The 14382-nt window shown below is 42.1% G+C and overlaps 1 protein-coding gene across 1 annotated transcript in view; it reads right to left on the bottom strand.

Moving 5' to 3' along the window:
* The window catches only part of CPA6 (carboxypeptidase A6), a 337798-nt gene extending 327549 nt beyond the window's left edge, over positions 1 to 10249 (bottom strand). Inside the window, exon 1 of the mRNA XM_017896303.1 lies at positions 9938 to 10249. Within this exon, the coding sequence (XP_017751792.1) occupies positions 9938 to 10053 (116 nt within the window). The 5' untranslated portion in view covers positions 10054 to 10249. The remainder of the gene's footprint in view (positions 1 to 9937) is intronic.
* Positions 10250 to 14382: the final 4133 nt, after the last annotated feature.

The following is a 14382-nucleotide window of genomic DNA, read 5'->3' as shown; positions in this document are numbered from 1 at the left end:
GGTGATCCCTCGGAGGGTCCCAAGTCATCTCCCCTCTCTTTTCATAGGACCAGGACCCACCTCCTACTTTACAGAGAATGGTGAGGCCAGCCAGCTTTCAGTGTCTGTGGAGACCTGACTCCATCACTTTCCTGTGGTCTCTCCTTTATCACTGGTCTTTCCCTTTCCTTATTTCTACCACCTGGTGTAAAATATGAGCATATCTTTCCTATCTTAAGGAGTAAAAGCAAAATGGCAAAATACTCCTTTAAATCTATCACCTCCTCACACTGCCCTCACCCCCACTTCATGGACAAGCTTCTTGAAATTATGGTCTCCTTTCACTGCTAATTTTGTGACATCCCATTCCCTTCTCAACCTACCTGCTCTAGTTTCCATTCACCACTCCACCAAAAGCACCTTTGATGATACGAATGATGTCCTGAATGGCCTACCCAATGGATACGACTCTGCAGCACTTGATATGACTAATCTCTCCCTTCTTGGATCTCTTATTTTCCTTTAACTGACATCTCCTGTGTTTCTTACTCTGTTTCTAGACCTTTCTGCTACTTTCTTCTCTGCCTTTCCCCTCCTGCTCTATTGAATCTTTGGTCCTCTTTTCATGTAATGAGTTCTTCCAGGGTACTCCATCCTATACCAAAGGTTTCAAGAAATTCTATTAACATATTGACACATCAGTTTCTGGAATCTATTTCATAGCCTAGAGGTCTCTCTTGAGCTTCAGACCCATCTATCCAACTGGGCACTTTATAGGCACCTCAAATACATATCCAAAAAAGTGCTTATCTTCTCTGCAAAGAGCTCAGTCTACTTACTCGATTCTGAGATTCAATTTACACTATTCCCTCTGTGAAATAGTGGAAAAATTGTGAAAATTCTACCTCCTAAATATTTGATTGGTTCCCTCCTTTCCCTTGCGGTGTCACTGCCATTAACCAGGCCCTACCTCATATTACTAAGGTCACCATAACATCCCAGTCATCTTGACACCAGTCTTTAGCCCTCTAGTCTTCCCATTTCAATGATGGCAGAGGGAACTTTCTCTTAAAAATTGAATCAACTAAATTATCTGCTTAAAATTGTTCATGAGCATGCTGTTGACTTTGGGAGAAATCTGAACCATGTGTTATGGGACCTCACCTACCTCTGCAGCCTTCCCTCCCTGCTCCTGACTTCCTCAGAGAAGGATGCCTTCTATTATAACCATACTCAATTGCCCTGATTTTCTAGACTTGACCAAGCTCTCTCACCTGTAGTTCTTTGAACCAATATATTCCCTGTGTCTGGAAAGCCTTAACCTAATTTCTAGTTGTTCTTGATGACTGAGATCAGGACCATGTCCTTTCAGTACCAGCCATTTAAAAGAAAAAGTCAAAATATCTTGCATATTTAATAAACCACTCAAATTTTTTTTCCTTTGAAATCGTCACATCTAAGATGACTTCTCTAGCCTTCTGTCCACTCTTCAGTCTGGGTTAGGTGACCCTCTCCTGCACTCACTTGATATCTGGTATCAAGAGTTTTCTCTGGAGGCACAAGGATCCCAGGGTTGGAACTGTTTACCTGCCTAAGTTACTCATTATGCTGTGCACATGGGCTGCTCTTTCATCTCTGTAGTCCTAGACTAGCAGCCGGCCAGACACCCTGTAAATATTTATAGATATGAAATGAAATCCTCCCTTGTTAAACACTTCTCAGCCTTGACAAATCACTTTACTTCATTCACAGTGACTCTAGAGAATAGGAAAGGGTAGGAAGATTTCTGGAGCCACCAAAGGTGGTGTTGTCAACTGTAAAGGATGCTGTGAACTCAGGTGGCCTGGGTTTTAGTCTTAACTCTAATGCTAGCTCTGCCAATCCTTTTACCTTTATGGAGTTCTGCTTCCTCATATATTATACAAAGGGATTGATACTTTTTTTGTCCCTTCCAGTCCTGACATTCTATGACTTTAAAAAATGCCATTTATAGAAGAAAAATGCACACTTTTAATTAGCTGGAAGTTCAAAATTCTAAACATCCACTTGGAGAGACTGTTCTTTCAAAAAAACAACAAGTGGAAGGGTAGTCATTGGTTATCACTCAGAGAGACTGCTGTAGTTATCTCTAATATGTTCTCCTGGATCTGGCCCCCTGGCTAAAGGCTATATTTCACAGCCTCCCTTGCAGCTAGGGCTGTCTAGTTGATTCTGGCCTGCAGGAAATGATGTTTGAATTTCTGGTCTGTGGCATTACAGGAGAGTGACTTTTCTTTCCACTTTCCTGCTGGCTGGACTGTGAGAAATGGAAGACTCCTCCTTTGGAAGTTGAATGTTGAGTATGGCAGAGCTACAAGACAGAAACAGCCTGGTTCTCTGGCACCAACAACCAGCTATAGCTGTTCTGGAGTTTTACATGAGAGAGAAATGGATTTCTTGTTTAAGCCATGGAGGTTTAGGATTCTTTGTCATCGCAAATCTAAGAAACAAACAAACAGAAAATACAGAACAAAACAAAACAAAACAACCCAATAGTATCCTTACTAAAATTGATACTAAAATGTTTTACTATTTTCAAAGTACACTGGGGAAAAAAAAGAACAAAGGTTTATAATTATGTTGAAGAAAAACTCTTAGAAGTTTGCTTCAACTTTTCATAAAATAATCTTTTAGGAAATTTACAACGCTACCCAGCACAAGATCCTAAAGCGTTGTATTCCGCATTCCACTGTATCATAAAGAAGTTAATGCCTAGAAGCAGGTTGAGAAGCCATTAATCTAGCAAAGCAAATTCTAATCCAATAAACCAGTTATCTACTGATTGATCATAATGAAAACTCTAAAACAAGTCACCAAAAGCATTTTTCTTTTCTGTTCATTCATTCCATTTACAAAGACAAAAAAATAATGCTTTTGTAGCTCACACAATATAGGCTGTGAAGTTATGAAACATTAACACCCTTTGCTGCTTTTCAGGGGTTGGAAGTGATTATGCTTAATGGTATTACCCAGAAAGTACCTTGATGCTATAAAATAAAGGGTCCATTATAAGATTGGGCTTCAAGGAGAGTGGAGCCCAGAAGCATTTGAAACAATCCTCCTTCCATTAGCTCAGTGGGCAGAGGAAATGCTAACCCCCATGGGGTACTGTCTATCTGTGAATTTGGGTCAGAGGGATAGAGGACTGCAGTATTGTATGTCTTTAACAAGCAAAGCAGGAGACCCCAATACGCAGAACATACTGCAGGGAAGAAAGCTTTGGATATAATGAGCTGATAAACAATCAGCACTTAGGGGCTGTACTTTGAGCTAGTAGATAAGGAAAACTAAAAATATTCTACCATTAACAGGGGGCAAGAGCTAGAAGGAAGTTCCAGAAGACACTGGAGAACTACTTCACTGACTACACACTAACTTACGGGGAAACGTTCATAACCAACCTTGGAACCAAGGACACGTCCTTTATAGTTCCTAATGCCCCCAAATGTAGAGCACATATTTCAGCCTATCATTCATGAGCTGACATGGTCCTTTCCTGCTTTAGGCTCTTACTATGAATGGGGCCTGCTTGCTTTGTTTATTCAATGTGTGCAATGCTGAATGAAGCTCTCTACTTCACTGATCTGACTAGATCTGGTTTCAGGGCTGAGGATACATTAGAGAGGGGCAGGAAAACCAGAGTTTGATGATAGAGGCCTTAAAAGCCATGCAGAGGATTCTGCCTTTGATGTAGTTGACAATGGGGAGCCAAAGTAGGTCTTTGAGCAAGGGAGTGACATGATAAAAGTCTTATTTTAATAAGCTCATCAGTATAAGAAAGGATTAGAGAATGGCAGATCAGTTAGGAGAAAACTACCTTAACCTAGACTGAGATTAAAACAAAAAGTCCTATATGTGGCTGGTGGTCTTTACAAGGGAGAGGAGAGTACAAATGGGATATTTTTTATAGGAACAGAAGGAACTAGAGATGCATTTCTCCCTTAGGAGTGAGACAAGAGGCATATTTGAAGACATGGAATAAAACTCATTCAGGATGCAAACTTAGTGAAGAATATAAAAAGTCAAATCAACAATTTACCATCAAATCAGGACCCTTCTCAGCTGGGAAGGAGGTACTGCTGATGGCTACACCAGAACAGCACGTGCAAACTGAGACAATCCCTGGCAACCCCGGGCCAGTCCTGGGAAAAGGGGGACTTATGTCCTTCAAATCTGAAAAGATCCTTAACTACCAGTGTAGAAGGCAACTCAGATTCACATGATTGGCTCTGATTTCTTGTGCTCTAGACCTAGGTTTCTAAAGCTCAGAGAACATTCAAAGGAAGCCAACATCAGGACATAAAAGAACAAAAAACTGCTCTTGAGAGAAAGGTGGGGGAATAGCCAGAGAGGTAGGGTAGAAAACAAGTATGATGTCTCTGGGGTTGAAACTGCTCTACTGAGTCACTATTTCTCACAATGCTTTTGTCTTCAGTATGGCACATCCAATGTGCAGTCTCTTTGCTTATAGGATTTCAAGGACCAAACTACTTTTTTTCTTTTTTCTTGAGATGGAGTCTTGCTGTGTTGCCCAGGCTGGAGTGCAATGACATGATCTTGGCTCACTGCAACTGCCACCTCCCGGGTTCAAGTGATTCTCCTGCCACAGCCTCCTGAGTAGCGGGGACTACAGGTGCACGCTACCATGCCCGGCTAATTTTTGTATTTTTAGTAGAGACAGGGTTTTGCCATGTTGGCCAGGATGGTCTCGAACTCTTGACCTCAGGTGATTCACCCGCCTCAGCCTCCAAAAGTGCTGGGATTACAGACGTGAGCCACCATGCCTGGCCCCAAACTACCTTTCAAAAAAAATCTTACTTCAAGTCTACTTCTGTGAATAGTCATATCCTGTTTCCATGGATGACTATTGACTTGTGGACAAATAACCATAAGTGGGTGATACCCAGCTCTGCTCATACATATGGTCATGGGAAAAAAGCATATGCCATTCATCAAAGTGGCTTCCCTGAGACACAAAGAAGAAGGGGAAGAAACTCTCCCAAGACCTAAGAGACATCTTCGATAAATGCAGGGCTGTCGTGAGAAAAAAGGAGTCCATGGAATTTTGCAAGCAGATGCAGTACAAGTAGATTAATACGAGTGCATTACTTAGTTCCAAGAAGCCGTCATGATGGTAGGCCGCCAGTTCTCTCTGCACCCTCAGCCTACATATAGCAGGGCTAGATAATCAGAATTGGCAAAGACATAGAAAGGATGTTCACCTCTCCTTCTTGGTTCAGTGAGCTCTTCTGCCAGCCCTCAGGAATCTGCTCATCCCGTACAGCAGGGGTCCCAAAACCCCTGGCCACAGACCGATTCCAGTTGGTGGCCTGTTAGAAACCGGGTCACACAGCAGGAGGTGAGTAGCAGGCTATCCAGCAAAGCTTCATCTGTATTTGCAGCTGCTCCCCATTGCTTGCATTTCCACCTGAGCTCTGCCTCCTGTCGATTACCAGCAGCATTAGATTCTCACAGGAGCGAGAATCCTATGGTGAACTGCCCACGTGAGGGATCTAGGTTGCATGCTCCTTATAAAAATCTAATGCCTGATGATCTGTCACTGTCTCCCATCAGCCCCAGATGGGTCTGCCTAGTTGCAGGAAAACAAGCTCAGGGCTTCCACTGATTGTTTGTTATGGGGAGTCCTATAATTATTTCATTACCTATTACAATATAATAACAATAGAAATAAAGTGTGCAATAAATGTAATGCGCTTGAATCATTCTGAAACCACCCCCCGCCACTGTCCGTAGAAAAATTATCTTCCACAAAACCAGTCCCTGGTGCCAAAAATGTCGGGGACTGTTACCATACAGCACTTACACATTATATAGTAATTTGATGTGTGGGCAATTTTCTCTACTATATGGCAAGCTATCAGAGGGAATTCACTCTGTTGGTCAAGTTCTCAGCACACAATGGGCATCCAAATACTTGCATGAACAAAGGCACACGATCACAGCTACTTTCTGTGCTACTTTTGTTTTCTGTGTGAGTGTGTGTGTGTGACAATAGAAAGTTCTTTCATCTTCTGTTTTCTGTCCCTTATGGGCCGTGCATGCTTTCCTAATAATGATTCGCTATCGGTTACTCATCATCACCCTAGAGAAGGTAACCAAGATTAAACCTCCAATTTTACCTATATAATCTCTTTTCCTTTATTGTTCTGAAACTATCAGTTTCCCAAACAAGATTAAATCTTCCAGTTTTTCTTAAAAGCAATTCTCTATGCCTGAATAAGTAGCAGAGTGAGAAGTACAGTGGTGGAGTCAGGTAGAGCTGGGTGAGAATCTCAAGTGTGTTCTTGAGTTAGTTAGCCCTGAACTTGGGCTACCCAGACTGTACTTCATTTAGCCTATGTGTAAAATGAAGACAACAAATGCATAAAGTTGTTCTTAGAATTAATATTTTTATAAATGTTTATATTAAGTCTTGGTAAGTATTTTACCATCCTGTTAAGTTCTTACTAAGTGCCAAGAACCATGCAATATCCATGCTATTCTTGAATCCTCCCAGCAACTTGGTTAGGAAGGTCTAATATTACCTCCATTGTCCCAGATAAGGAAACTGAGGTTCAAAGAAGTTAAATAACTTGTCTAAGATAACAGAGGTATTAAATGTGGAAAAGCAAAAAATGAGACCCGGGCAGTTAAACTTCAGACTTATGCTACGTTGACACATGAAGAAGGCACTCAATAAGTAGTTTTCAAAAATCATAGCTATGTTAGTTCTACAGTTTTGCCAGAATTTATTGTTACTGTCTGAGATCTCTCTTTTACCATTGTTTAAAAAATCTACCCTAATTTTCTGTGATGCAGAAGGTTTTTTTTTTTTTTTTTTTTTTTTTGGTTTCAATATCATAGTATAATAACCAGGTCTGCTTTTGGGAAAACAGGGAGATGAGGGAGAAAGAAAGAACACAGAATGATGTTTGCTTGTACGGGGGTCTCACTTACTGACGGACATTTATTTATCCCCAAAACGTCTGACTTGACATTTGTAACCCCTGAAGCCTTGACATAAAGTACCAATAAATATAATTGAAGTTGTTATTTTCCACTTTGTTTCATTCCTTTTCTATGCATTTAAAGATCTGTCTTGTAAGTGTTTAATATAGTTATCAAAAAAGGCACTAGCTTTTGTCATCAGATTTTTCTTGTAGTCTTTCTTCACTTTTAAGTTTTAATTTTTGTGAGTACATAGTACGTATATACTTCTATATACCTCATATATATTTATGGGGTACATGAGATGTTTTGGCACCGGCATGCAATGTGAAATAAGCATATCATAGAGAATGGGGTATCTATCCCCTCAAACATTTATTCTGTGTGTTACAACAATTCAGTTACACTGTTAGTCATTTCAAAATGTACAATTAGTTTATTATTGACTATAGTTACCCTGTTGTGCAACCAAATAGTAGTTCTTACTCTTTCTAACCTTTTTAAATGACCATTAATCATCCCTGTCTCCCCCTGAATCTCCCACTACCCATTCCAAGGCAATTTTTTTTTTTTCTGAGACACTTACATTTGCCATTTACTAAGCATCTGTTACACACTTGGCACTATCCAATTGTTACTAGTTTATGTCTAAAGAGGACTGGCCTCATTAGCTACTCTCAGGAGGCATGCTGGTCTGCCCTGTGTGTTCTATTTTTTATTCATGCTCAGGGTCCTGTAAATGATAATCACATATTAGATTCTACAAAGACCTAAAAAACATTTTTACATGAATGCAAGAAATAGGGCTGCCCCTTCATTAGTAAGAAAAAAGAGAAAAATTATTAAGGAATAAAATGAAGTGGCTCAGAATAACTTTGGATGGATGAAACCAGCCCAAAAAAAGTGCTAAATACTCTTCTACCATGTCCTCCCATCAGATTCTCGTTCACCAGAAGGCTAAACTTGCAGAAAGTAGTTTTGGAGTAAACAAAGCAAAACATTCTCAAAGCTGAGCAGCATTTCTGTCTTTAGTGATGAGAAAATGATATCTAACGAAGGTAGGTTAAAATTCCCCATTTTTAACAGTGAATATGCTCAGAAATATTTTTGCTTTTAAAGAAGCTCTAGGCTTCTATTGCAATGGTTGAGTGAGACTCACTTCTTTTCATTCTTTCATCTTTTTCTTCCCTCCTACTTTTAGAGATCTGGTAATTTATACACTTGGGATTAACTTATGTAGCAACTGAAGAGAAAATAGCAATTATTACATCCATTGCTGAAAACAGAGAAGGTAATGAAACTTTTTCCTGAAGGGTTCCAGTCGCTACAAATTCTATACGAAAAGGGTGCCACCATTGGCCTCATTTCCTCTACAAAGTGGTGCTTAGGGAAGGGTGCACACCTGCTCAGCTGAAGCAGGCCTGGTAACTTATCACGGAGGAGTGCCACACGCTGAAATAATTATGCACAGAGCCACAGCTGAGTGGAGGAGTGAAGTCCTAGGTCACACAGACGTGTCTAAATCTGTGATATATGTGAGGTCCTAGGTCACACAGACGTGTCTAAATCTGTGATATATGTTTATCATCTGACATGACATCAGCCAGGAGTGTCAGAATTAACTCCCCAATAACCCAAGCCTACGCCATCAGTCTTTAAACACGAGCTTCTTTTTTCCAGATCTCTAAAGGGGTCACAAATTATCGGAGGTAAAGCCGAGATCTTGTATGTCCAGGCCAAAAGGCAGCCCTGGGATGTTAACTCCTTTCTGTTTCCTCCCAGAAATACTGGGGTGGAAAAATCCATGACCACATTACCATCTATAGCCCCTAACTCAACCAGCATCTCCATCCCATCCTGCCTCCCCTAAAACTGACGACATGTTTGAAAAATTTCCTCTGTAAGCACTGTATTCAGGGGAACCCTAAAGGCAGTGCCAAGATTCTTTGGGAGAGAAAGAGAAATGCAATTCTCTTACCAGGTTCACACTTATAAATTCTTTTACTCTATTTCTAAAAAGGACAACTTGGTTTTAAGACACTGTACACTACCTTGTCATCATCCAGATCTACATGAAAACTTTTCTCAGGTGGTGATCCTGAATGATAGCAGGCTATTTAAAAATATTTAAGACACTGAGTTTACTCCTCTGTAAAAAGGAATTGAACTAGAGGAACTGTTTAAGGTTTTTCTAGCTCTAAAATGCAGGCAAGCCATAATTTCCAGATTCAAAGAACGACCCCCTGCATATGTGAGCAAATCACATGCTGTCTATACCACAGCAAGCCTTCAGGATAATAAGAATGTGCATAGTAACACACGGCTTCCAGCCCTCTGCCTCCTGAAGAAAGGCATATAGAAAGCATGCTAACCTACAGAGGGGGGACAAAACTGATTGTTTTACTCCTATGTTTTTTCCTTCAGAAAAACTACCCATAATTTTACAGTTGACTACTTTTATTCTGCTTATTTTGAGTTGAATCATTTGCATTGCTCAGATTTAAAATCTAATAACCACTCTACAGACTAATAAGCACAGGCTAAAAAAAAAAATCACACTCAGTTCTTAATCACTGATGAATTTCAACCCACTGTTCCTACATACATTTGTAAAGGAAAGGCTTAGTTTTCAGGTCATAATTCATGTGGGACAACAGCATCACCAAGCATCAACCAAGGCAAACACTGCAAACACTGACCATGGCTACTCCAAAGACAGAATCCCATTCAACCTGGGTCCACAGCTGAGGTTGGCAGATGATAAGAAGTATAAAAAGCCAGGCTGGAGCCCACCACATTCTCTCGGTGAGCTACAGCCAAGAGCAGAGAGTACATTTTACATAGGGGACCGAGAAAGTGTGCAGATTCACTCAGAGACCCCCAAGTCAGAAAAAGTGAGGCACACTCTGGAACAAACCAGCCCCCAGATCCAAATCAAAGCTGTGTAGGGCATGAATGTCGCTCCACTTACCCAGCATAGCAGTTGTTATAAAGGTGGCTGTGCCCTGGTTGCAGAATCTTCAAAAAGAGCCAGCAAAGAGGCAGGAAAGCAGCTGCCCAGCCCCTGTGCTTCCCGAGACACTTCATAGTGTTAGGAAGAGAGGAGTTGAAAGTTACTTAAGCAGCCACCCGAGGCTGGAGGTGGCTGGCAGCACCCCCTACACACCACACACGTTCTCTGGGAAGGGGGTGGGCGAGGAAGGCTGAGAGTGAGCAAAATGTGACACTTCTCTCCAGCTACAAGAGAAAAAAAAGTTTAGGCAGCTGAGGAAGGGAAGTTGCTATTACGGCTTGGTCTTGGGACAAGCAGCAGCAGCAGCAGCAGCAGCTGAGCCTGATCTTTAATCAGGTTCCCCTACAAAGGGCTGGGCCTCCCTGGTGCTGACTCACAGCAGGGATTCACTGGGTGCTGCTTCCTTTGGGTGACTCCTCTCTGCTTTTGGTTTGTTTGCTTTCCCAACTTGAGGCCCCTAACTTTTCTGTGCAAGCTTTCTTTCTCTACTACCTTCTTCAGCATGAGGATCCTACCTAATTGCAAACAATTTGTCTGATGGGCTAACCAAGCAGACACGGATCATTCCAAGCTTAATATTTTGATCTCCCATGACAGATTCCTAAATGGATTCCACCTAATGAAATGTACAGTGAATAATCTTGATGAGAATGTGCGCAGGGGTACCTATAGCACCTAGACCCAAACAGCTGGCTTCAGTTCCCTGCTCCTGACTTACAGGAGTGGGCAGTGGCTTTACTCGGCTTCAGGGAGCTCTTGGTACTCATTCTGCATCAGCAGCACCCAGACCTGCTGCTGTTTCAGAGGTTCTCATGGGGAATAGGAGGCCTTCGAGTGCTTTGCCACCTTGGCTGCACATTTAGAATCATTTAGGGAGCCAGACCTTGAAAATAGAAACTGTGGCAGCAGGATCAGTGAGTGGTTTAAAAAGCTCCTCAGGTGATTCCAATATTCAACCACCATGCTGGTCTGGAGCAGGGCTTCTCAGAGCTCCACATGCATAGAAGTCACCTGGGGATCTCATTAAACTGCAGCTCTGATGCAGTAGGTGGCAACAGAGGCCTTAGGGTCTTCCTTCCTTCCCTCCTTCCCTCCTTCCCTCCTTCCCTCCTTCCCTCCTTCCCTCCTTCCTTCCTTCCTTCCTTCCTTCCTTCCTTCCTTCCTTCCTTTTTGACAGAGTTTCGCTCTTGTTACCCAGGCTGGATGGAGTGCCAAGGCCCCATCTCGGCTCACTGCAACCTCCGCCTCCTGGGTTCAAGCGATTCTCCTGCCTCAGCCTCCTGAGTAACTGGGATTACAGGTGCCTGCCATCATGCCTGGCTAAGTTTTGTATTTTTAGCAGAGACGAGGTTTCACCATGTCAGTTAGGCTGGTCTTGAACTCCTGACCTCAGGCAATCTGCTCACCTCGGCCTCCCAAAGTGTTGGGATTATAGGCGTGAGCCACTGCACCTGGCCAAGAGTCTACATTTCTAAAGAAGCTTCCAGGTGATGGTGATGCTGCTGGCTCTTCAGCCACACTTGGAGTAGCAAGACTTCACGTTAGAATGAGGTGTGCTTTTTCTTCCAAGCAAACCTTAGAGAAAACCATTTCCTTTTCTTTTTTCCCCTGTTAATAATGAAAGATTTTCAAAATTATTATTTGCATCCACTTGCTCCTGTTCGAATACGCCACCAAACCCATTACGGGGAATGTGCCTTGCCCTATTAAATAAGCATAGTGTTACCTAGGGTGTCTCCTGTTATCCTCTCTGCCGAGTCCTGGTTGTGATCTAAAAGAGAGAGTGAGCCACTACTTCTTCATCACACTCACAAAACTTTTCAGGTTTCCTGAAGCGTCATGGCCAAGAACTCCTGTACCCTCTAATACTATATAGCCAGAGTCCCTGTTAGAAGAGAGAGCACCCAATCTTTCCCATCTTCTCTACCTGGGGAGTTGAACCAAAACTCCTTTGACAGATTCAATGTCAGGTTCATGACACAGCTGAAATGGTTTTCATTTGAAATGATGCTCTGAAGTTTCCTGCAACTTTCTCAGCATCAGTCTGGTTAATGCCTTGTCTGTGTCCTTCACAAGTCCTGGCATGTCCTCTACTGTAGGAATTACCACATCGAATTTCTTGTCTGGTTTCCTCATGAGGCTGCTTTCTCCTTGAATACAGACCGTATCCTTTTGGTCTTCCTGTGCACTTCCTTATACCTCCTCGAGGGAATACAATGTTTACTGAAGGAGTGATCAACAATGTCTGTTGAATGAACGTTGAACCAGGGAAGAAATTCATTCAACAAATATTAACATAGACGCTTCTATGTCCGGATAGAGGAGAGAGCAACTTGGGAGAAGAGAACACTATGGGCACTTTTGGAGAGTGGAAGTTCCCCAGGTGATCATGTCTGTTTTTGTTTCTTTTTTATGTTGCCTTCTTTCCTGACTTCCTGGCCTTGTACTTTGGTCTTCCTAAACTGGTCAGGCTGCTCTGCAAGACTCACAGCAGTACTCACAGGCCTTTTAGATGAGCCCAGGAAAGCCAATGATCTGTGGAAACAAGAGGTTACTGTGTAAATAAAACACTTCATCTCTGCATTTCGCTATGTCAGAACAATGTATAAATCTGTCATATTATATCACAACATTAAACTAGGAATGTTCAGTCTCTGACTGAGAATTAAACTCATCCTCAAATCATTCTGAAGGATTGGATCCTGCAAGCATGTTCAGCAGAGGCTCTCCAGATGCTGAGACCAAAGGAATCATTTCCTGGACCATCAAAAATGCCAGAAATGCCGGTGACATCCTGTAACCTTCCTAAAAATTTCAGATCAAAGAGAGGTTCTCAAACAATAGAAGCCATTCCTAGCAATCATTCTCTGTTTTACTAAGGACCAGGTTATCTGATCAAACTTCTCTTGGAGTAGATAAGCTCCCATAAAATGAGAGATAAATGGAGTCCATTTAGCAAATGGGAGGAGGAGAGAACAGTTTTATAGATGAATTCAAAGATAAAAGTTCCATTTTTAAGGCATTGAGAGGGAGTGAATTATTAAACCAGTTAGGGATTTGGAGATGGGAAGACAAGAAGTTCTATTTATTGGCTATGCCTTTGTCATAGTTGAGTGGAAGAGTGAACTTTATTAAAAGAAATATTACCATGCACAGAAAGAAATGAAACTACAATTGGGAAAAGAAAATATCATCCTTGATTTGAGTCCGTTGTTGATGATATCATTTTTAGTGTCTCTTCCAGATCTGAAATTCTATGATACCATGGAGGAAGATTTTGCAATTTCTTTTCTCAGGTATATGAGTCAGAGCTACTTAGATTTATGTTGTTAAAGTTATCTGGAGAAGATAAACAGTGTGGTAGCATTTTCTTCAGACAAAAGTTGTACAGACAACCTTCCTGTTGCAGTTCGTGATCATTCCTCAACGTCCTATTTGCATAGACCTTATCACCTGTCACTTCTCTTTTATGGCTTTCTGCCACTATTCCAACAGGTGAGGAAACAGCAAATGTGAAGGTAGGCTACTGCCCTATGCGGTCTTGGCAAGCTTCCCTTAACAACACCTTACTGACTATTCCATCGCAACTGTCTTCGGCACCATCAGCTACCCCATCTCGATCCCGTGTCTTTAGTCTGTCTCTCGTCAGATAGCCACAGTTCTTCCATCCTTAAACACAAGCCGTTTGTCTTATTTTTTCTTTTTCTTTTCCCAGGCTTCTCAGAAGTGCACTCTTGAACCCTGACCATGGCTTTGCCTCCCTACCACCCCGCTGAAACTTTCTCTCAAATATCAGTGGTGATTTCTAAGTGGAAAAATGCTTTGTTCTCACCCCACTCCACATCTGCATGGCTTCTGAGGCTGCTTGCCAGTTGCTGTTTGAAACTCTCTTCTCCCTTGGGCTCCGAGATTCTCTTCTTCTGTTCCTGTCCTTCCTCTCTAATTTCTGTCTGCTTAAATAGTAGACATTTTATGAGGCCTCTGCCTGCCTTCTCCTCTTCTTGATCCATTGCTGCAGATATGGTTTCTGACTTTGTGACACTCAGTGCTGGTGGAGGGGCTGGGTAGATACATAAACTCCTTGTTACATTTGGTGATTCCATTAACCTATAGGAACAAATAGGAGATGCTGTGATAGAAAGTTAAGAGGGCAGGTACGGATTGCATGTGTAGGGTGTTTGGAGGAAGTGGACGTCTAAACCAAGGATGAGAAGAAGCCAGTCATGCGCAGAGGAGGATGGTGGTATACAGAGAGTGAGGGATGGGATGAGACCATTGCAGGCACAGGGAACAGCAGGAGCTGTCTGCCAGTGAATCTCGAAAGGATGAAGAGTGGCATTTGGGCTCCTCAGCTTGGCATTCGAGGCCTCCGAAAACATTTTCATTTTTATCTTCCTCAATAT

This window comes from Rhinopithecus bieti, unplaced genomic scaffold (genome assembly GCF_001698545.2).
Source record: "Rhinopithecus bieti isolate Rb0 unplaced genomic scaffold, ASM169854v2 scaffold_27306, whole genome shotgun sequence".
In the NCBI taxonomy this organism is placed as follows: Eukaryota; Metazoa; Chordata; class Mammalia; order Primates; family Cercopithecidae; genus Rhinopithecus; species Rhinopithecus bieti.
Note: the sequence above shows the minus strand (reverse complement) of the source record. Positions and strands in the feature narration are given on the sequence as shown.